The sequence below is a fragment of the Eumetopias jubatus genome, unplaced genomic scaffold, assembly GCF_037043125.1.
Source record: "Eumetopias jubatus isolate StellerSeaLion01/CBP00866 unplaced genomic scaffold, mEumJub1_p1.0 scaffold_4, whole genome shotgun sequence".
NCBI classification, from domain to species: domain Eukaryota; kingdom Metazoa; phylum Chordata; class Mammalia; order Carnivora; family Otariidae; genus Eumetopias; species Eumetopias jubatus.
In genome coordinates this window covers 54303651-54327283 of record NW_028274810.1, presented here as the reverse complement: position 1 = coordinate 54327283, position 23633 = coordinate 54303651, and the positions used below count along the sequence as shown (strand labels likewise).

At 42.9% G+C, this 23633-nt stretch overlaps 1 protein-coding gene and 2 pseudogenes across 1 annotated transcript in view; 2 read left to right on the top strand and 1 right to left on the bottom strand.

Moving 5' to 3' along the window:
* The window catches only part of CACHD1 (cache domain containing 1), a 205830-nt gene that overhangs the window by 125938 nt on the left and 56259 nt on the right, over positions 1–23633 (top strand). Inside the window, exon 4 of the mRNA XM_028102467.1 lies at positions 6877–6983. Within this exon, the coding sequence (XP_027958268.1) occupies positions 6877–6983 (107 nt within the window). The remainder of the gene's footprint in view (positions 1–6876; positions 6984–23633) is intronic.
* On the bottom strand, positions 5048–6721 carry LOC114208409 (aurora kinase A pseudogene; annotated as a pseudogene).
* On the top strand, positions 8106–8205 carry LOC114208520 (U5 spliceosomal RNA; annotated as a pseudogene).

Sequence of the window (23633 nt, the reverse complement as noted above, 5' to 3'; positions counted from 1 at the left end):
TAAATCCTCAAGTGACTTACAGTCCCATTGGGGGAACTGAGACTTCTCAAATACGTGAAAGGCTTTAGAAAGAATTGGGAGCAAACCATGAGAGACGATGGACTCTGAAAACAAACTGAGGGTTCTATAGGGGAGGCGGGGGGATGGGTTAGCCTGGTGATGGGTATTAAAGAGGGCACATGCTTCATGGAGCACTGGGTGTTATGCACAAACAATAAATCATGGAACAAAACTAATGATGTAATGTATGGTGATTAACATAACAAAAAATTTAAAGAAAAAAAAGAATTGGGAGTTCAGTCACTGTGTGGCAGGGTTTACTCAAGAAGGCTCCTATACAAAAATCTTTGGCATCTCATCTTTCACTTGTCACATCTTTATTTGGTATATAGAAAAAGGAAAAAAAGTAAGATAATTTGCTCATTATAATTTTTTTTTATTTTTTTAAAGATTTTATTTGTTTATTTGACAGAGACAAATAGCCAGAGAGGGAACACAAGCAGGGGGAGTGGGAGAGGGAGAAGCAGGCTTCCCCCGGAGCAAGGAGCCCAATGTGGGGCTCGATCCCAGGACCCTGGGACCATGACCTGAGCCGAAGGCAGACGCTCAATGACTGAGCCACCCAGGCGCCCCTCATTATAATTTTTTTAAAGATTTTATTTATTTGACAGAGCGTGTGCACAAGCAGGGGGAGCTGCAGGGAGAGGGAGGAGCAGGCTCCCCACTGAGCAGAGAGCCCAGCACGGAACTCGATCCCAGGACCCTGAGATCATGACCTGAGACAAAAGCAACCGACAGAGCCAGCCAGGCGCCCCTCATTATAATTTATATTAAATTTTTGTTGACTGGTATTATTATAAATGGAATCTAAACCCACACATCACCTATGATGATACTGTCTTAAGTCTGATTACAAAACAATGTAAAAAATAAGGGGTTTCTGGGTGGCTCAGTCAGTTGAGTGTCTGACCTTGATTTCAGCTCAGATCATGAACTTGGGGTCGTGGGATCAAGCCCCGTGTCAGGTTCCGTGCTGGGCGTGGAGCCTGCTTGGGATTCTCTCCCTCTCCCCGGCTCATGGGTACTCGTGCACTCTCTCTCTCTCTCTCTCTCTCTCTCTCTCTCTCAAAATAAATTTAAAAAAAAAATGAGACACAAGCATGGAATTAAGACAGAATGGCACTAGTAAGTTTGGAGGAGAAAGGGCTGGAACGGACAGAAGTTTCAGGGAGAAGAAGAAAAGGTGGGCTTTGTTGAGTGCACTGGACACTGGAGAACATCCTAGTTGGGATCCAACGGTTAATGGACCGATCTGGTTAGGACTAAAGGTTGGGAGATAGTGGGAAGAGAAGGTTGGGTAAATTATTGGTGACAAGTACTACATTATGAAACCTTTTTGTAACTCACAAATGTTTACTGAGCACTTTTGTTAATGAGTCACTTCCGTGTTTTATTGCTATAAAAATGTTCTCGTTAATGCTCTTCAGGATGATCTTTTCAGTACAGAAAGGAAAGCAACCTTATTAAAATTGTTTCCTTGGGGTGCCTGGGTGGCTCAGTTGGTTAAGTGGCTGCCTTCAGCTCAGGTCATAATCCCAGGGTCCTGAGATCGAGTCCCGCATCCAGCTCCCTGCTCAGCGGGGAGCCTGCTTCACCCTCTCCTTCTGCCTGCTACTCTGCCTACTTGTGCTCTCTATCTCTCTGTCAAATACATAAATCAAAATCTTAAAAAAAAAAAAAAGTTTCCTTGCCGTGGTGGTACCCAGGGCAACCTTTCATTTAACAAAGACCTGGGGAGTCTATTTGAGTTTAGCGCCAGGCTGCAGACTTCACAAGGGGTGGGCTGATAGCCCAGGTCCTGGCCATGGAGACTCCATCCAGGGAGACAGGGGTTCTCACCAAACTTATACTTCTCCCGGGAGAAATTGTCAATAACTCTTGAGTTGCCCCTCTTAGCAAGTTCTTCATTATGTGTCACTTAAGCAGTGTGTGCGGCTCATCCTTGGACAGGGAGTTGGGTGATGGGTTCAAGCCTGTCTTCATGGTGTCACTTTTCTCAGTTGTGAAGTGGGTAGGTCTAAAAGGGGTGGGACGCCTGGCTGCCTCAGTCACTCTTGATCTCAGGGTCATGAGTTCGAGCCCCACGTTGGGTGTAGAGATAACTAAAATAAAAACCTTCAAAAAAATAAAAGGGGTTTGTAGTTTGTACAGCATAGTCCAGATGTGAGTTTCAGGCATACCTACAAATTACGCTGTTCTCTTGATTCAAATTGGAAGACCTTCTGTCTTTGAGGCATACTTTGAAGTACCTGTGTTTACACAGAAAACCACTCTACTGCTTTATTTCTAAAGGAATCTACATAGCAGGATTGATGGGTTTCTCCTTTCTGGAGAGCCTGCCAAAGTCAGATTCCTGGGCCTTACCTCAGACTCATTAAATCAGACTCTTCTAGGGCAGATCCTAGGAATCTGCGTTCCAACATGCATCCCAGGTGATTCTGATATGCTAGACTTTCAGGAATTAGGAACCATACATCTGAGTTATGGTCCTCTTTTGCTTGGACTTCCAGAGCCTTCTGGGAAGCCCAGAACAGGACTAGGCATCGGCACCATGGATGCTCATAGAAAATCAGTGAACAGGAGTGCCTGATTTGACAAGAACAGTGCTGAGTGTTATATATACGTCGTGGTGCCTGCCCTCAAGGAGATCTTGTCCATATAGCGATAAGAATCCACCCATGAAAAATACTCAGATGGAGCCATAAATTAAAACTTATGGCACGGGCGCCTGGGTGGCTCAGTTGGTTAAGCAACTGCCTTCGGCTCAGGTCATGATCCTGGAGTCCCCAGATCGAGTCTGGCATCGGGCTCCCTGCTCAGCAGGAAGTCTGCTTCTCCCTCTGACCCTCCCCCCTCTCATGTGCTCTCTCTCTCTCATTCTCTCTGTCTCAAATAAATAAATAAAATCTTTAAAAAAAAAATTATGGCACATGCTTTGAGAGAAGATGGAGGCATTTGATACAGAATGAGAAATCATCCACAGTCAGGATAGGACTTTCTGGGAGAGTAATAAGTGAATAGAGACCTGAAGGCTGACTGGATAAATAATCCAGAGAAACATATAGAATTGTGCTTGTCCAATATGGTAACCACTATTCAGTGATTTATAATTAAGATAAAATTATGCAAAATAGAAAATTTGGTATGTTCACTGGAATTAAACACTTTTTAAAATTTAGCGTGTAAGTTATATTAGCTACACTTCAAATTCTCAGTAGCCACATGTAGCTACCATATTAGACAATGCAAAAATAATACATTTTTATCATTTCAGAGAATTCTCTTGGACTACCCTGATCTGGGCCAGGGGTAGTGAAACAAGTCTGACACACTGCCTCTTTTGGAAAATTAAGTTTTCTTGCCACACAGCCACACCCATTCTTTGCGAATGCTCTTCGGGTGCTTGCACACTACAATGGCGGAGTTTTAGCAGTTGTGATAGAGACTATAGCCAGCCAACAGAGCCTCAACATTCTATGGTCTTTCATTAAAAAGCATGTGAGGGAATAGGTTTAATGTGGCTGTGTAGGACAAGGAGAGCAGGTGAGTTCCTTGTATAGTGCGCTCTTGCTACACAGATGTTCAAATGCTACAAGAGAGGGATAGTGAGATTATGTTGCTTTGCCCGCATGCACACAGGCAGCTGCGGTTGTATTAATTTCTTCTTTTCTCTCCATCTGTGGCTTTTGAGGCAGCAGTCTCTTGTCTAGACAAATTGGAGCAGGTCCAAGGAAGAGCAACCACATTGGTGAAGCAACTGTGTCCTTGGAGGCACAATTGACAATGTTGATACAATTCTGTCCTGGGTTGGAGGCTGAACTAAAGTTCTCTTAAAATCCAGTTACTTCTTCCTTTGAGATGATATGTATTCCAAACAAAACTGTTGAACTTTTGTTGTGGAACCCAATGCACCATGTGAACATCTAGTCCCCTTGCTTATACAATCAATTCAACATAGTGAAGATTTCATATTATGAGATATGATCAACAGATATCAAAGTTCATGTGAAAAATCAAGTGGATCTTGATTTTTAGGAGTGTTTCCTCTAGGTCATTTAGCTTCTCTACCTGTGCAAATGGAATTTCATCAATGGCATTTATTAGCTGAGGTATACATTTTAACACACATTTTAAAAACCCTAATTTCAGATTGAGTTAAATTTCATGGGGAACTCTTAGAAGTTTCAGGAGTCTTATCAGTATATGAAATCCTAAATGGGTTATTTAGAAATTTAAGATTTTTCACTTTTGTTACTTCTGGATTAAGTTCACTTAAAAATACTCATAGGAAAAAAAGTACTTATGGGGACTATATATGATTGAGATGGTACATTTCCCTCTTATTTTCTTGCAGATTATTGTTTGCTGTAGCAAATGAGTCACTGATTTATCAGCAACTAGCCAGAGTAATAGTGTTGTTCTAGCCCTAGTCCTAGCATTGCACTACCATTGGAAAAATCAAAAAGACCTTCACCTTATTTACATTACAATCCAGAACGTGCAAACTGTGTTCTATACCGTGAGAGGAACTGTTAACTCTATTTTTTTTTTTAATTTTCTTCCTTAGATAAGAAAATTGAGGCTCAGAAAATTGGGAGTTTGTCAAGAGTCACACGTTTAATAGTGACAGAGCAGGAAATCAAGTCTAGATGTTTCCTACTCCACAAACATTCTTTTTCCTTCACTATTTTTGTTCTTTGTCACTGGTTTTCAGATAAGATAATTTAAAGACCTGTTTTATATATAACATCAGAGCTTAAGTCTGAATTTTGTCAAATCTGTTTTCTGTATGATTTTATCAATAGTATCTGACTCAAATTCATTGCAGCAAGGATTGGATCAAAGGATGGTTTTTTTTTTCATCTCCTTAGAACTGAACTTGATTTCTAAAGCCTTCCAGAAGCAGATATTTTTTCCCATACTTGTGAAGTGATTCTTTTTTTTTTTTTTCTAGACGAAAATCTTTATTTTAACATTTAAAAGAAAGAATCACATGTTCATCCTGACAGCTTTCCCAGGCTTGGCCACCCAATAAGTTACACACACACGAAGGTACTTGGAAGGTTATTGCACGCCTCTGTCACTGATGAGTCACAGTGATGTGGCCACTCTCCCCGCAGTCAGACCCGAGCCTGTCCTCCCTCCACCAGGAGGCCTCACTCGTACCAGGCTGTGGGGAGGCTCCAGGTGGACCTCGGCTCTGGATCGTGAAGCTAGTGACATAGCCACACATCCTGTGGCTACCTTCACTCCAGAGCACAGTGTTCACTGAAGGGGACTCTTGGGTGGGGAGGCTGAGGCAGCGCCCTCGGGCACGGGCAGGCCTGTTCCTGACACCATACAGCAGCCCTGCCTCTCAGATTCCTCCCCCTGCACCATTCTTAAGAGTGTTTGCTAGTTGATTCTTTGCTTTTTTGGCTACTTGATGGTTTTGATGAATTTGCTGTGATTCAGGGGTGCTCAAGTACTTCTTTGAGAGTTGGCCTGTGTCTGGGATTATGTTTCAACAGTCTTGAGATGAGGTCCCTGGCTCCCTCCGGCACAAAGTCAGGGAATGTGAACTCAACCCGCGATATTCTTTTGTAGGTCTCTTGGTATGTGCTTGCCTCAAAAGGAGGCTTTCCAACTAGAAATTCATAGCAAAGAACCCCAAGGCTCCAGAGATCCACCTTCTCGTCATGCATTCGGCCTTCAATCATCTCTGGGGGCAAGTAATCCAGGGTGGCACAGAGGGTGGTTCTCCTGGAGGATGGAGCATGTACTGACCACCCAAAAGCTGCAATCTTAAGCTCTCCAGCCGATCCAAGGAGTAGGTTCTCTGGCTTAATGTCTCTATGAATGACTCTCTTTGAGTGACAGTAGGACAGGGCATCTGCCAACTCTGTGTTATAAGTAGCAGTTCTCTGCTCCTCAAACTTTGACAGTTTCTGAAGTTCTCTGTAGACAGCTCCGAGAGGTGCATACTCTAGAGTTAGGTAAACTCTGGTGGCATCATGGAAATAACCATACAGTCTAAGAATATTTGGATGCCTAAGGTGGGACTGTATTTCTACTTCTCTTCTCAGCTGATGCTCAACTCCTGCTTTCTCCAGTTGGGCTTTAAATAATACTTTAAGAGCCAGGATAAACTTGCTTTGCCTTTCTCTTGCCAAGTAAACATTACCAAACTTTCCTTTACCCAGTGGACGACCAATTTCAAAATCTTCCAAAGCCCATTGCCTTTTTTTTGATTCTTCATTTTTCTGTTTTGTTGCCAGTTCCTTTTCAGAATTATTTTCAGGGGCTGATGATGACGGCTGCTCATTCTTTTGGGTATTATTCAGTGGCCTAGAGACAGGACGGGGAACACTGGTTGCCTGCAATTGCTTCTGCTTCAGATTCTGAACTGGTTTATGGCTGGAGATGAGCTTTTGTGCTTGTGGAGGAATTCGCTGGGAGGAATTTGAAGGACACAAGACCCGGTGGGCCTGGCCACTATTCGTAGATAACGGATTCTGAGAAGGAATTTGCTGAGTCACCGGAACACGTTTTGGGCCATCACCGAGTGCAATTGTAGTCTTAAGAGGCCCTGCAATGCAGTTTTCTTTAGATCGGTCCATGATGCCCGTCGACTCCCGCCTCTGACCCAAAGCAGCCAGTCTTCCCGAGAGCTCAACTGTTAAGATTCCTGAAGTGATTCTTTTCAACGTTTAAAATCTAAATCACTATTTACTGTTTATGAGCTGCCCTCATATGCAATATGAATTATTTTGTTGTTTAAATTTTTAATTTAATAACCACTAAGTAAATATTGCTAATTCTCTTCTGTTGTTTCAGATTTGATGGGAACTTTAATACCAATGTATCTAGAACAATTAGTTGCGATCGACTTTCTACCACTGTTAATAGCCGGGCCTTCAATCCAGGACGAGATTTAAATTCAGGTCAGTAATCTCTTGGTTTGTAAAGGTGAACTATATTCCACCACATTCAAGTTGAATAAATGTATTGCGTTAGACATTTTCCCTTAAGATTTGAAGAGAAAATATCCGTAAAATTGGATATTTCTTTCTGGAAAGTTGACACTCAGGGAAAGGAAAAAGAAAAGAGCTGACCTGTATTGAGCATTTACTATATAGTTATACATACGGCTAGATTCTTCAATCCATTATCTCATTTGATAGGAGTTTTACATTTGTTATTTTAAAGATTATTTTAGAGACCCAGTTATCTTTGCAGTAGAAAGTATTGAATTTATATTCCCTATTTGTAATTTTTAGTTTGTTTTGGTATTTTGGAAAAAAGGATAGGGGAGAATTTCTAATAACAGTGGTAGGATGCTATATATTGAAGTTGAACTTTGTTCTCAGTTTTGTTAAAACTTAGTGATATGCAGTAGTAATAACTACTAGGGTACCTGTATATATAGTTCTATAGAGTTCCAAAGGGACATAGCATCTCTGCTTTCTTGTCCTGCTGTTCCAGTCTATATTTCTCACCCTATTTGTCTTGTTATGTACACTTGTTGGTTGATGGGCTTCAGAACCTAAAGGCTTCCCCTTCCTTTTAAGAGCTGAAAATACCTTTAGAGATCACCTACCAGTTTCAGTCCTTAGATTTTACCAAGGAAAAATCTGAGGCTCAGAAGGATCCTAAGGTTTCCCTTATTACTGGAGAGATAAAGAATCTAATCTTAGACATGACAGACTGTATTTCCCAAATACTAGGTCTCTTACAGACATGTAAAACCTTAGAGAAGCTGGAGGGACAGAATATGTACTTTCAGAGCCCCATCCAGTCATGGTCCCTGGAGAGAACTGTAGCCTTTGGGAGTTGTATACACAAATCAGGTAATCTAGTAAGTCTGGAAAAGAAAGAACTGTAAGCTTTGTCGTTTAAGGATATTAAAACTCTAGCTGCTGGCCAAATGGTCAACCTGAATATGCCAGGTACATATCGTATAGACCAATACATAACGGATTCAGTTTTTTTTTTTTTTTTAAATTGGTCAGAGAATCTGGAGGCCATCTGGAGCGGGTGGGATTAGCTATGAGAAAAGAAGCTCAACACTCTGGTTTCTCTTCAGATCGCATAAATCTTTCGCCTTTTACTAAAGATTTCCGTGGAGAAAAGAAGCTCAGTGAAAATATTTTTCATAAAAAAATAAGAGCACAGAAGGACATGAAATAGGCAGAGTAAATGAATTACAGAAGATTCCATAGCTGGCACAGAACACAGAGCTAGAACTTAAATTTTCTAGTTCCCAAATTCAGTGCTTACCTTTTCCTCGGTTACGCTCAGTAACACAAGACAGGTTGGGTCTGAAGACTTGAGCTTAAAATAGCAATTTTTTTTAAAGATTTATATATTAGAGAGACGGAGAGCTTGTGCACGGGGTTGGAGGAACAAAGGAGAGAATCCCAAGCAGATTCCCCACTGAGCACAGAGCCTGATACGGGACTCGATCCCACAACCCATGAGATCATGACCTGAGCTGAAATCACGAGTCAGAGGCCCAACCAACTGAGCCACCAAGGCACCCCAAAATAGCAGTCTTTGAATAAAATCTGATATGAATGTGCCCCAGATATGCACATTTTGTGTAGTTAAAAATATGTTAACTTCTGGGTATTTGAATTCATAAGGAAAGAATATAGTCCATTACTACTTTGTATACATAAGATCTAGAAGGGCTCACACATAAATGTTAATAGTTACCTTTTAGTGATAGAATCGTGGGGTATTTTTCTTACCAATTTTCTTAGGTTTTTTTAAAGATTTTATTTGAGAGACGGAGAGCAGGAGGGAGGGGCAGAGGGAGAGAGAGAAGCAGGAAGCCCGATGCGGGACTCGATCCCAGGACCCTGGGATCATGACTTGAGCTGAAGGCAGATGCTTAACCAACTGAGGCACCCAGGTGCCCTGATTTTCTTAATTTTAAACTAAGCATGCATTGCTTTTATAACACGGGGGAGGTGGGGGAAATAAAGCAGGAAGGAATTACAGACTACTTCCCAATATATTTTCACTCCTTTCTGGTAGACAATACCTTTCATAATACCTATCTGATAGTAGATCCTCAGTCAGGTGTCACGGTTCTAGGCAAAGCTCCATTCCCCTTCTGGCTGTGTGATTGGGACAATAAGAAAGTGTAGGCTGGGCCAGCCACACTGAGGGTGGTGCATGCTCACTTGGGAGCCAAAGCAACACTGTCCTGCCAGGATCCCTCACCTCAGTGGGCCAGGCCTTGGAGGATCTGGAAGCTGCCATAGCCAGGGTTCCCTCCTCATTGCCTTGTTTTATATCTATTCATTGTTTCTAATAATGAGTATATTGTTGAGCTCTATCTCCATCATTAATAGTCATTATATACCTATTGAGCACCTTCTATGTGGTAAACACTTTCCTTTGTCCTAGGTCAGCTGTAAACAAAGCAAAAAACTTATATTCTGGGAGCTGGGAGACATAAACCTTAAACAAAAGGACAAGTAAATATACAGTATGTCTGGTGATAATGAATGTTATGGAGGAACAATAACACAGGGATGAGACATAGTGGTACTTTTGACTGGGGATGGGAGGGGAGGGAGGGAGGAGGGAGAAGAAGGAGTCTTATTACTTTATGAAAGGGCTCATCAGTGAGATCTGAATAAGTGGGGTTATAAAACCATAAGAATAACAGGAGGAAATGTATCCCAGGCAAAGGGTTTGAGTTGGGAGAGTGTTTAGTGTGCTAAGTAATAGCGAGAAGGCCGCTGTAACTGTGATTCAGCGAACGAGGATTGATCGTAGAAGATGAGACCAGAGAGGCAGCTGGGGACCAGATCACCAAGAGCCTTATTTTACTGGCTCTTAGAAGGACTTTAGCTTTTGCTGTGAATGAGATAGGAGATCATGGTGGAGGGGAGGTCGGGGCAAGGAGCAAAAAGGGCTTATGCAGAGTCATGACTTGACTTAGGTTAAAAGGTTTATGGACTGCTGTGGCAAGAAAAGATTATAGCAAGGCAATGGTGGAAGCAGGGAGACCATTTAAGAGGTTATTCCAAAATCCAGGTGGCCGGTGGCAATGGCATTAATAGTGTAATAACAGTGGAGGTGGTGAGAAGTGGTTGGATTCTGAATATGTTTTGCAGGTAGAACCATTAGGATTTGCTAATGAATTGAATGGGGGTGGGGAGTATATGTAAGAGTAAGAGAAGAGCTGGGAAGGACTTCCAAGATATTTGGCCTTATCAAAGAGAAGGACAGAGTTGCCATTTACTATGATGGGGAATACTGGTGGCAGGCAGGGAGTCAACATTTCAGATGTAGAAACGCAAAGTTTGAGATGCCTATTAGATATCCACGTGGAAAGTTCTCCTAGGCAGTTGGTTATAGAAGTCTGGAATCTGGGGAATGGGTCAGACTCGAGATTGAAATTTGAGATTCGTTGTGTATAGGTAATACTTAAATCATGAGACCCAAAAAGATCACCTAGCAAGTGGCTGTGGGTAAAAAAGAGAAGAGGTTCAGGACTGTCTGAGGATACCTTACCATTTAAAGGTCACTGAAATGAAGAGGAAGCACTGAAGAAATCTGAGAAGGAAGGAAGTCTGGTAGGAGAACCAAGAGAGTCGTCTTCTTGAATCCAAGTAAAAAAGTATTTCAAGAAGCCGGGAGAGATCAACTGGATTAAGTAGGCCCAGTAAGACAAAGGCTAAGAAAAGGGACATTGGATTTAGGAACATGGAGGTCATCGATGAACTTGACGAAGGTTGTTTAGCATAACAGTAGAATGACAGGCTGATCCTGGTTAGTTCAGGCTCTTAAGAATGGACAAGAGGAGCTGGAAACAGTAAGTACATGAACTCCCAAGGTTTGCTGAAAGGAAAGCTGGAGTGCCATGTAGAGTCCAGAGAGTGTTTTTAAATTGAGAGAAATTACAGCAAGGTTATGTGCCAAAGGGAATGATCCAGTAGAGGAAAGCTTAAAGACCCAAGAGCAAGAAGAGAGACAGTTACTGGAGCCTTTCCCTTGATTAGGCAAGAGATGGTGGGATTCCAATGAGGTAGTCCAAAAGCGCAGTGTTCATTCTTAGTAAGAGGAGGGAAGGAAAAGCGAGTGTGCAGGGATGCCCGCAATGATCGATGTAGTGTTGGGAACACAGAGACATTCCCTTCTTAGTGATTTTGTTTTCTCGGAGACTTAGGAAGCACGATCATCAGCCAAGAGTGAGGCAGAGAAAGAGGCATTGAAGACCTCTTAGTTACATTAAGTTTATCTTCTATAAATGAGGTTTTAGAGTAGAACTCAGCTGCACACATAATTGGGAATCCTGACAAAATGCTGTTTTATTACAGTAGTTGTTTGTGAAGGGGGAGAGAGCTTGAAAAATCAGGAGGAGGGAAGGAAGGAGATGGTGAGGGCATAGGTACATGGTTAAAGATCAGATTTTGAATTTTGCTGTTTCTAAAAGCATGTCTCAAGTATAACATCCTACCTAACAAGAGTTGTTCTCGGCTCAGTCGACATAGCTAGATTTACAAGCAGTTTTTGGCAATGTTCAGGTTTTTGAGAATGGACTTGCTTGTATTTGAAGTTGTGTGACATTCCACCAAGCAGTGGCTGCATCCCAAAGTCCACATTCTTGAGCAGTCATTTGTAATGTAAGAGGAGTGGTAGATGGTGGAGGGTGACCTCAGAGCTCCCCCTTTTCCTCCTCTCCAGCTCATGCCTCCTTTCAGAGCAGAATTAATGTACTTCGTGGGCTATCACATGTCTGATATTTACATCTGTAAGATGTCCAGCCTCAGGCTTTTTCAGACTGTATATAATCCATCAATGGGTCCCTAATTGATAACACAGTTTCAGATTGCCTTTCAGACTAGCTAGAAACAGACCCACATAAATTGTAAACCATTCTTAGCTTCATTTACCCAAAACTAGTTCATGTGTCCATCCATCCAACACATATGTGTATTCGTTTTCTTAAACCCAACCCTGCCAGACCTCGACTTTCTAAACTGACTCCTTGTCCCTGATTCCCTTCAAACAACTAACATTTGACAGTGCACACGTTCCATTATGGTGCTGGTAATGTTTTGCTCAGGTTCCTTCCTGCTTTTATCCCTAGTTTCTCTCCCTCCCTCTCTCCCTCCCTCCCTCTCTCCCTCCCTCCCTCCCTCCCTCTCTTTCTCTCTCTCTCTCTTTTTTTAATTCCTGCTGAGCTATTTTCTTGTGGGTAGCCTGATCCCTAAAGAGAATTTATTTGAAGAGTCCAAGGAAAGTTGCCTCTTGCTCTCTTGAGTTATGCAATTGAGGTGTGAGTGGCGTGGGAGTGAGTCTTTCTTGCCAAAAGAAAAAGTGCCTGGACTTTCTTTATTGTGTTTGATTTAAAGACATCATTTGAAGTTGCAAACTTCGATCTTGGTAGCGTTGCAGTCTACATTGAGAAACGGGATTCACGGGGTGTCGGGGGCATCTGTAAGTCATGTTACAACGGTAAATGCTGCAGGAGGTACAGGTGGGCACCAGAGGCTGGAGACTGTGCTGCTGCTTTCAGTGGCTTCATCACTTCCTTCTGTGAATGACAACGATGGGCTCTGTGTTGTAGGTTTTTCTCTCTGCTTTCAAATGCCACAAAAATGACCTGTTCCATATGCTAATGCCAATGCAGTGAAAAGCTGTGTTCTCCCTAAAAACCTAAAATAAAAGCATAAAAATCAGCCAACCTAGGAATCTCTAGTTTGTTTTTATGCCTCTTTGCCCCAGCTTCATGATTGCATTAGTGTCATAAGAAATGTAATTATTCATATAACATCTAAAACTTATTCAGTCACTTAGAAATCTAGATTATTGAGGCTATGTGATTCAGTTTACATTTGTGTGTGTGTGTGTGTGTGTGTGTGTGTGTGTGTGTGTACACACATATCCACAAAATTAAGCATCCCTTCAAGTTCTGTCCCTATAATGCAAGCTACTTCAAAGTCTAGTCTTTTTTATAGTTTGTTACAACAACGCTGTTATACTGATTGCAGAAGATTTTATTAGTCACACATAGTCTCATATATATGTGTGTGTGTGTGTGTGTGTGTGTGTGTGTGTATGAAAATCTCATATACATATTATCATGGATATAGCCTGGTTTTGTTTTCTGTTTTTCTGTTTTTGTGGTTAACAAATGTATCCTGAACATTCTTTTGCATATGTGTAAATAAGTATACTTCTAGATCCTAGGGGTAATGCTTGTATAACGTCCTTGAATTAATCAGTCTACTCCAGGTCAACATTCAGACTGCCCCAGTTTTTCACTCTATCACGGCCCTCTGGAAGGATTCCAAGTGACCCCCCAGTTTCCCTGACCGCCTGTGTAGTAGTTGGCAGGTAAACGTCTTTTCTGAAGCTCTATCATCCTTTGGTTTCTGTAAAATTATTCTGTGCCATTTATCCTCTTACTTCGCTGCTCAGACCTTTTCATTTTTCTTCTTAAGCTCCTTTGTCCTCAGATAGATGTCCCCGCATGTCCTCTCTTAACCACCTTCCTCACGTCTAAACGTTATCTCCCCAAATGTTCTCAATTTAGCCAGCACCTCAGCTCCGGCCACATGCTGCGGAATTACAGATCTCTCTCTCCGGCCGTGGCCTATTTGGGTTTATTTATTGAGTAACCAACTTTAAGACACACAGGTCTCTGTGATGATTCTGTAGCTACCTCAAAAATTAAACAGAAAACAAACTTTTCCCTAAACTTCTCCGCAGTCTGGGCTCACTGTCCCAATTAGCAATACCTCCATCCTGGTTACAGTGGGAATTCTTCCTCACCTTTTTCCACCCAGTACTTCTCCAGGTTTTAACAGATTTAACTTCCCTTAAGTCAGTGATCAAAAGAGAGTGTTGGTGAGTGAATATTTGTTAAGTATTTACTACATACAAATCACCTCACTAGGCATTTCTGTGTGTCCTTCTTCCTGCTTGTCCTACTGACTTGTGACGTAGGTCTCATTGTCCCCTTTTCATTGAAGGGGCAGCTTGGCTCAGATTCCATAGTTCAGAGATAAGTCTTGAATCCCTTTTGTCTTCTCCACTGCTAATGCCATAAACTTAGATCTTCACAGACCTTTCTAGAAGATGAATTAATACAGAAACCCCCCAAAAGGTGTCTCTGCTTTTATTCCCTTTTAAATATATCCTGCACATTGTAGGTATTTTGCAAATATCTGTTCCGTAACTCCATTTCTTAAAAACCTCTGGTGGCTCACCTGTAAGATAAAGATGGAGGCCTTTCAACTCCATCTTCTCTTCCTTCTTCCCTCTCCCCTCACGAGGTCACTTTCATTTCTTCAAATCCTCAGTCTCTATCACTCCTCCATGCTTTTGCTCATGTTACTGTTTTATCCTAGAATATAGTGCCTGCCTCCTCTGACTTGTAAAATATTGCTCATTCCTCAGGGCCCAGCATCTTTGTCATCTCTCCTGACGCTCACAGGTAGAATTCTTTGTCTGTTGTACTGGTTGGGTTTGCTAGTGGGGCACACTTTAAGGTGTGGTGGCCTGTGGGGAAAGGGAAGGAAGCAGGATTGAGCAGCGGGAGAAGTCAGGCTGAGGTGGGGTCCTCAGGCTCAGTGAGGTCCTCAGCTACCTCTCTTCTTTATCATTTTACTCTATGGTACATTCTTAGAAATTAAAGTTTTTATCTTGGGCATCTACTTGACCCCCTGCTCCTTTTATTTTTTGTGTGTCAAGTTCCCAATCTAGTGTCCATAGCCGGTACACAGCAAATACTGATGAATGAATGAAACAAGAATTTTCTTGGTGCTTTTGTTTCATTTTTATAATTGAAGAACCAAGACTTTTGAAGGACCTTGGGAAAGAAAAGAATGTGGCTGTGATTTGCTCGTAAGGTAGCACTGGTTTCTTTGGCTTCATAGCAAATTGGCATACATAAATATCTCAGGTATATAGAGTGACACAGACCATGCATATGAAAAATATCATCCTGCGTGTGCATGAAACTATGCTGAGCCCAAATACACAGCGCACACAAGAAAATCTGTTGCTGCTTAGCACCTCATAAACCATTTTATACTTTTGTCTTCCCATGGATACCAAAGACAAGTATCCACTCAATTTTATAGATGAGAAACAGGCCCAGAGAAGTTAACTGATCTACCTACAGTCAGACAACAAATTGTGGGTATTGAGATGACTAAACATTATGTCCTGATTCCTAGTCCAATGAGCCTCCTATCATAGATTGCTTAGGACAAAGAGATGTCTCCATCCCTGTATTCTGCCTGCTGTTACTTCAAACTCTTTATGTCTCACATCAAACCCATAATCTCTGACACTTCCAACTCAAACCACCTCCCCCACCCACGTTCTATATGTCAGTTAACAGCAGCTTCGTTTTACACAATACCGAAGCTTGAGACCCAGAACCGACCACAACTCCTTCCTTGTACTTTCTTATAAAGAGCTTTTCTCAGGTAACATCTATAAGGTAGTCACTGTGGCAGACACCAAGATAATCAAGACAGAGGTTTTACCCTCAAGCTCACAACCTAGTTGTATATATGTATGTATTGAGGGGAGTGAAGGGAAGGAGAAAATCAACAGACAACTGCTGCTACTATACAGTGCTAAGTGCTGTAATGATAAAGGTAAGCAGGGGTTACTTGACCCATATTGTAAGGTTGAGTTGCCTCTTAAAAGACGTTGGGAATTATCCAGGTGATGTGCCGGAGGTAAGTACATTTCTCAGTTAGAAATCTATAAAAGTGCAGCCAGCCCAATCCAGGATCATTGTGGAAGAGGGCAGTAAGTAACAGGAAATGAAGGTAGCACTAAGCCAGATTTTAACCACTTGTATATGAATCTGAGGAGTTTGGTTTTGGTTTGGCTTTTGTTTTGATTTGTTTTTTAGCTTGACATCAACCAGCTGACAGACTAAGCAGCATAAGCCAGAGGGCTTTGTGGAAAATGGATGGAACTGTAGTTGGCCTGGAAGAAGGAGAAAACTGGGTAGACTATTAAATGTAATCCGAAAGTGGGATTAGAGAGAGGTGGCCATGGCGTAGGCAAAATGGCCAGATGAGGAAGGAATGGGAGGGCAAGAGGTGGAGGATCATTGTCGACTACTCCTCCAAATCACTTGGCTGAGAAAAAGGGGAAAGGTCCCTGATAGGAAGAGATACGGTAAAGGAAGAGTTTTATTGTTATTGCTAATCATTTTTTAAGTTTGGGAAACTTGAAAATGATTATATGCTGAAGATAGATAAACAGTCTTGGAAGGAAGTAAAGCTAGGGAAATAGATGGGATGGTGGAGTTAAATGTCTTTGGCCAGTTGTCCCAAGTTTGGCTGATCATCAGAGTCATCTGGAGTGCTTTGTCAAAAAATACCTATTCTTTTACCCCCAGCTCAGACTTGGCGACTCAGAATATTGGCTTGGTAAAGCTTGGGAATCTATAGGTTTCAAAAGCTGATGGTGATGATCAGCCAGGCTTTGAGAACTCTGTTAAATTTCTCTTACCCCTTCCATGAATGTTTGGAGATCACCTGGGAGTGGTCTATTAAAAGGAAGAAGACAGAGTAGTAGATCCTGTAGTGATTTTGGGAGTGATCTATTGAAGAAGACAGAGTAGTAGATCCTGTAGTGATTTTGGGAGTGATCTATTAAAAGGAAGAAGACAGAGTAGTAGATCCTTTGGACTGCCCCGGAAGTGTATCCTGAATTCTCTGAGCCCATGACCAGACTGTCTTAACGGAATTGAGGACATAATGGAATGGTTATTTTGGCATTATGCAGATAACCTAGAACGGACATAAAAAGCTGTGAGCTTGGAGCAGAACCTGAGATTTGAGGATATTCTCTCCTTAGTATTGGACTGAAGTAAATATAGTGGGATTAGCTGGGTCAGCTGTCATTAATCTAAGTTTGGCAATGGACTTTAGCTAGCATGGTCGTTGTGGTAGAAGCATTACTGGGCTACATGGTCTAGATCCCATTCAAGGGTCAGAGCTTAGGTCACTCTTCCCTTTCTGAGTCAGAATATGCTTAGTTATAAGGTAAGAATAGTATCTCTTTGGTAAAGCTCCACCTATTTTGGCTCTTGCATAGCTATCATACACTGGGAAAAACTAACCTGTATAAGCCTTGGTTTCCTGAATAATAAATTAAACCTACCTCAAAAGGTTGTTTAAAAAAATTAACTGAGATAATATATATAAAAGACATAGCAAAGTGCCTGGTGAATTGTCAAATACTCAGTATGCCTACCACTCCTGAAAAGTATAAACAGTAGCTGAGTGTCCAGCTCATTCAGAATGTGTGGTAAAATGATGCTCTGGGTATGAGCTAGGAGTAGGAATTAGAAGGTGTGATATAGAGTGTAATGCCAGAAATTTTGTTTGTAGTCCTCAAAATGTTTATTCCCCTCCAAAATGATTTCTGTTGCACAGAATATTACTGAAGGGTGCTGTGTAGTTTCTGATCTTTTGGGGCAGTGTGTGTGTTTTTGTGTGTCTGCCTTTCTGTGTATTTAGGACAGCTCTTGTATTTTATATTTGGCAAGCTGTGGGAGATAGATAGCTTTGTGTGTTTCACTGAATGGTGTTGGGCTGGGCATCAGAAAGGCCAGAGTTCCTCGAGGGGGGAGGCAACAAGCTTTCTCCTACAGAGCATTTTCTCTGTTTTCTGCCTTTGGTGGTTAATATTGTCAGGAAAAACCAAAGTCACAGCTCAACTACAAGTGGTTTGTAATCCATCTTGTTCTCGTCAGCCTGATGGTTTAAGCATTAAAGAGGGCAGGCGAGGAGGTCGGGGACATGGTTTTGTTTTGACTAGAGAGGCTGATGATCCAAGAACTGGTCAGATGTAGATGGTGAAATTGGAAGGGAAATATTTGGGGGCCAGGGAATCTGAGGCCCATATGTTAGAATTTCCCACAGACAGTGTACTACACTATGCAGGTGAATCTTGAGACTCAAATGGGAAATAAAGAATGCCTGAAAAGGGGGAAGACACATTTTTAAGTAAACTCTACCCCCAACGTGGGGCTCAAAGTCATGACCTCCAAGATTAAGAATCGCATGGTCTACCAGCTGAGCCACCTGGGCACGCCCAAAAAGCATGTTTTTAGCTGCTTTTCCAACTACAATTGGTATGTTATGGCTGAAGAAAAATAAGCCATTAGGTATTGAGAAGTTGTTTGTCTTTGTTAGAATTAACATAGGAACTGTAGAGAGAAATAGTAAATTTGTTGAAGGCTCACAGAAGGAGACCAAGGAGAACAGAGTTTGCCTTTAAAGAACAAGGAGTTGTCACAGGAACCTCCTCGTTTGTTAAAAGCCAGTATGAAGTTTTCTGTCATTCTGTCTAGACATTTCTTGGTACCGTTTGTACATTTTCTTTAGTCTTGGGTCAATAATAATAATTTCTTAGTGCTGACCTACTAAGTTATTCTAACTTACTAGGAGGTAAGAATACCCCTGCTTTTAACCCCTTTTTTGCATAAACTTGATCAAAGCCAGTGAGAAATTTGCTCTTTCTAGTTGCAAATCTTTGTGCTTCCTTCCTTTCTGTTGACCTTCATTCTTTACCCTTCTTATTTCTCTTCGGTTTCTAAAGGGTCTTTGGAAATACCTTGTCCAAATCCATCACTCAGAGACTAGAGATAAGGAAATGGTGAAATCTCATGGGGCACAGAGGTGAAGAGCCTTGGCCAGGGTCATCATTCACTGTGGCTTATCTAGCAGTTTCTGACTCAGTGCATCCTAAAAACCAGGCATGCACCAGGCTTTGGGAATGTGCTGAATTTGGCTCTGGGTTTGGCTCCTACCCTCATGGAGCTTGCAGCAAGTCTGCATAAGAGACACAAACCATAGCCACAAAAATCAGTACACCGACCATTACCAGTTTTTGCTCTGAAGGAAAGTGCTGGGTGCTATTAGAGAGGATAATAATCAAGGGTGGTCAGGGTAGGTCTCTCTGAGAAGTTGAAAAGAGTTACTTCAGGTCTAAGGATCATCTTGTGTGGAGAGCTTGGCACGTTTGCAGAACTGAAAGAGGTAGCCCTTGACGTACGGCGTAGTGGGTTAAAGAGGGTAAAAGTGAGGTTGGAGATTAGAAAGGGGCCAGAGGGTGCCGGGCCTTATTGGGTTTGGATTTAATGCTAGCTCTGGTGCAGTGGGAAACCTTTGAACGGTTTTGAGCAAAGCAATGGTGAGATTCAATTTCCATTTTAGAAAGATTCCTTTGGATGCTGTATAGTGAGTACATGTAAGGTCAGAGAGCTTGCCAGTCTTAAGAGATGGGACCAGAACCCGTGGCTTCCTATTCCCAGTCCATTCTGATTTATCAGGGTCTTCCTTCTAGTGCCTAAGTACCAACCCAAATTAAATAGAAAGTGCAAAACAGCATTGGGCCTGTGTCCAACTGGCTTTCTGTATGTTTATTCACATTGACAGTGAATGACTTCTCCAATCTGTTAAACACCTACAGAATAATTAAGAGGTCTCAGCTATATAGTTTCACAGTCACATAAAAACTCCTTCTATTATGTAAAATATGCTTTTTATGGTTCAGTATCACTCAGAGTCATGAGTGCTATAATTAACTTGACTCTGCCTTCTGAGCTACAGTGTGCCATTTTCCAGTTAAGCCAGCCTGTGGGGTCAGTGGCGAACCCCATGACATTAGACTACTCAGCTGGTGCATGCCGGTTTTAGCAGTTCAGCCATTCGTTTTTTTCTCACAAAATTAAATGCTCACTTTAGCCTATGTCTTATTTCAATTGCGATAGCCTTTCTTTCTGTCAAGTTCCCCTTAATTGCATTTCTTTACATTTTGTCTTTACAAACTAATGCAGCTGATTATTTTGGTTGAAAGACACCAACATATTTATACATTTATATATTTACTCTTCCTCTCAAGAAATACTCGGTGTGCTTTTTATCTGCTGATTGCTAATTCATTCAACATGTATTTAGTGACCTTGTGGAGGCACTGTAGTGTTCTGGAAAGAGCAAGGGCTTTGGAGGCAGACACACCTCGATCAAATCATGACTTGGGCCTTGAGCAAGTGAGTTCTGCACCAATAAAGTGGGTAGAGCAACAAACTCATAAAGTAGTTATGAAAAGCGGCACACAGGGGCGCCTCGTGGCTCAGTTGTTAGGCGTCTGCCTTCGGCTCGGGTCATGATCTCAGGGTCCTGGGATCGAGCCCCACATCGGGCTCCCTGCTCCATGGGAAGCCTGCTTCTCCCTCTCCCACTCCCCCTGCTTGTGTTCCCTCTCTCGCTGTGTCTCTCTCTGTCAAATAAATAAATAAAATCTTTTAATAAGAAAAGCCACACACCATGTATAAAACTAGTTGATACGGTGCTCAGTAAGTTTTCACTGTTTTTTTTTTTGTTTTTTTTTTTTTTTAAGGTTCTATTCATTCACTTGACAGAGAGACACAGTGAGAGAGGGAACACAAGCAGGGGGAGCGGGAGAGGGAGAAGCAGGCTCCCCGCTGAGCAGGGAGCCCGATGCGGGGCTCAATCCCAGGACCCTGGGACCACGACCTGAGCCGAAGGCAGATGCTCAACGACTGAGCCACCCGGGCGCCCCAAGTTTTCACTGTTCTATCGAATCAACCTTACTGAGGCATAATTGATATGCAATAAACTTCACATGTGTAACATATACAGTTGATATATTTTGGCATGTATAGTCCCCTGAAACCATCAGACAGGTAGGCTTTTTCTCTCTCCACTTACCTATTTCTGTACCTATTATATTGACAGTGGTGTTGGGAGAGCAGAGTGTCGATCATTTTAAAACCTATTTAGAATTATCATTGCTCTTGGGACACCTGGGTGGCTCAGTTGGTTAAGCGTCTGCCTTCGGCTCAGGTCATGGTCCCAGGGTCCTGGGATCGAGTCCCACATCGGGCTCCTGGCTCAGCGGGGAGCCTGCTTCTCCCTCTCCCTGCCGCTCCCACTGCTTGTGTGTTCTCTCTTTCTCGCTCTCTCTCTGACAAAGTAAAAAAAATTATCATTGCTCTATGTTGAGTCATATTTATTTTTAATTGGATTTGGCATTAGAAGAGAGTAAGATTTTATAATTTATTAAACAAAAGTATCACAAATGGTTGAGAAAGAGTACTTCTGAGCAGACCCTCCCAGCCCGTGTGCTGCAGACATCAACCCTACAGCTCCCACAGAGCCTGCGCCTTGACCTGAAGAGAACTGAGCACCTCTGCCCAGGGCACAGAGCTGACTCAGACCCAGACCTCGCCCTCAAGGATCTCAGAATCTAGAGATGGGAGAGTGAAAAGTTGCCCAGAACAACAACACTAACTAGAAGGTGGGAGAGGTAAGATACTGGAGGATTTCAGAGGGTGTGGTGGCTTCCATCTTGGGGGTGAGCTCCAGTGAGGAAGATATCATTTGTTGCCACCTTCACATGTGTCTGTCTGAGGTAGGTGTGCAGAGCAGTTGAGACAAATACAGGCCCTACCCATTGATAGCTTAAAGCCTAACACCGTACATCATGGACCGACAGGTTGGACGTATGCCCAGCCTTTTCCTGGACAGCATCCAGCATTGCTGAGGAAAGAGTGAGCATGCAGGACCCCAGCCCAAGTTATCCAGTTGCCGGAACATCTCATTGACTCCTAGGAATGGGGGAAGCTGCCTCTGGGTTGCCTGTGCCTGTGTGGAAAATAGGGCTCTCCACCTCCACATCTAGGTCGGAGAGGGGCCCGCTTGGGGTGCACAGCACAATGATAGATTGCTTCTGGGCCCCGGGGTCCTCATTACCATCATCTCCATCATCTTCTGCTAGTACCGAATAATGGATGAAATTTAATCAGATGCCAAAGGAGTTCTCAGCGGGAGGGTTTGAGGAACCTTGCCTGACACTTATGCTCTAGTGCTAGAATGATTATAAGGAACCAGAATGATCTTTTGTGGTGAGACTAAATGTATCATGCACCGTATGAATTCTGATTTATTTTTAAAACATTCTTGCTCTCATTGGCTCCCCTTTTAATAGTCTCACTGTAGCCTGTTTATTGTTACAGATGTTACTTTTAAATGAGGTCATTGAGCTTTACTTCCAAAGGCACTGTTTGCCTTTTTCTTGCGGGCTTGGCAGGGCTGCCTGAAGAACAGTGCTAACAAGAGATCAAGGTTAAGGCTTCGGACCCCCAGAGGAAAAGCCGCCTCCAAGTTCACGTGCAAATCATATCAGCCCTAGGTCTCAGGGGAGAGTGTGGTCGCCCCGGTCCAGGTGTTGACCTTGATAAGGTTGCCTGGCAGAGTGGAGCGGGGACCCGCTTTGTGGTCACTCACCCTCCACTGCCTTCCTGTCCACTGTGAAACCTCAGGGAGCCCAGAAGAGTCGGAGCTGGGTTCTTTGTCCGTAACTTGGGGAGAATGCTTTGTTGCTCCTAGGATCTTTGTGAGGATAAAATATGCTGCCCTTTCTCCGTGTGTGTGTTTGGCAGGGTAATCGCTGGAGGCAGGAGGCACTGGACATGCTTTAAGTCCCCCAAGGGGGGCATTTCACAGGGTGGGTTCAGAGTTCGAATGCTCAAGTGGAAGGCCCACTGACCAAATCCAGCTCACCACTGATGTTTGTAAATCAGCTGTCATTGGCGCACACGCACCGAGGTCGGGGGCTGCTTTTGCACAACAGCAGCAGAGTTGGGTGGGTTGCAACAGAGCCTGCTTGGTCGGAAACCCTGGCAGACGTTTGCCGACCTCCAAGCCAGACTCAAGCATGGCTGTGTGGTGTTCAGAGCTTTAGGTGCATTCTTATCAGATGCACCTCATACTTGCCTTTTGCCTTTGCTCAGGCTCCTCCTCCCCCTGAATTGCTTTCCGTCCCATTTCCCACTATGTAAATCTTCTAGTGTATTAGTTATTACAATAAGGCTTGTCTTTTGCTCAGCTGTGTGTATCTTGCAGCACGTAAAGCAGGACACGACACATAGTAAGTGTATAGTTCATTACGGATTCAGTGGGGGAACAGAGTCAAAGGGCATCAGGAGGGAGAGAACTCTGCTTGTGGGAGAGGGTAAGAAAGACTTCATGGAGGTTTGGGGACAGGATTGCCCCCAAGAAGGTGGCTGCCCCTCCCGCTGCAGCTCAGTGGCAGGCATACAGTGTATGTAGGAAGGGAGGCAATACTGCGTGCTGGTAAGAACCTAGGAGCCAGGACGGCCAGGCTGGAATCCCAACTTGGCCATTTACTGATGAAACCTTAGACAAGTCACTTAAGCTCCCTTAACGTATTTTCTAAACTCCAAAGTAGGGAATAATACCACCTTCGTCCTACAGTTGTTTCATGGGTTAAATGAGCAACCATGAAGGAGAGCCTGTGTCCCGCTCCTGGCACGTTGGAATCATTCCATGAGCTCTTACTGAATGATGGTACCATCTACGCTAATTTCCTCATTGTGGAGTGAGCAAGGTCAAGGTCACAGGTCTAGTCCCTCTGGAGACCTGGCCTCTTAACCAACTGAGCCACCCAGGTGCCCTTTTTTTTTTTTTTAAAGATTTTATTTATTTATTTGAAGGAGACCTGGCCTCTTAACGTCCCTGTTTTCCATTAGAGAATGTACC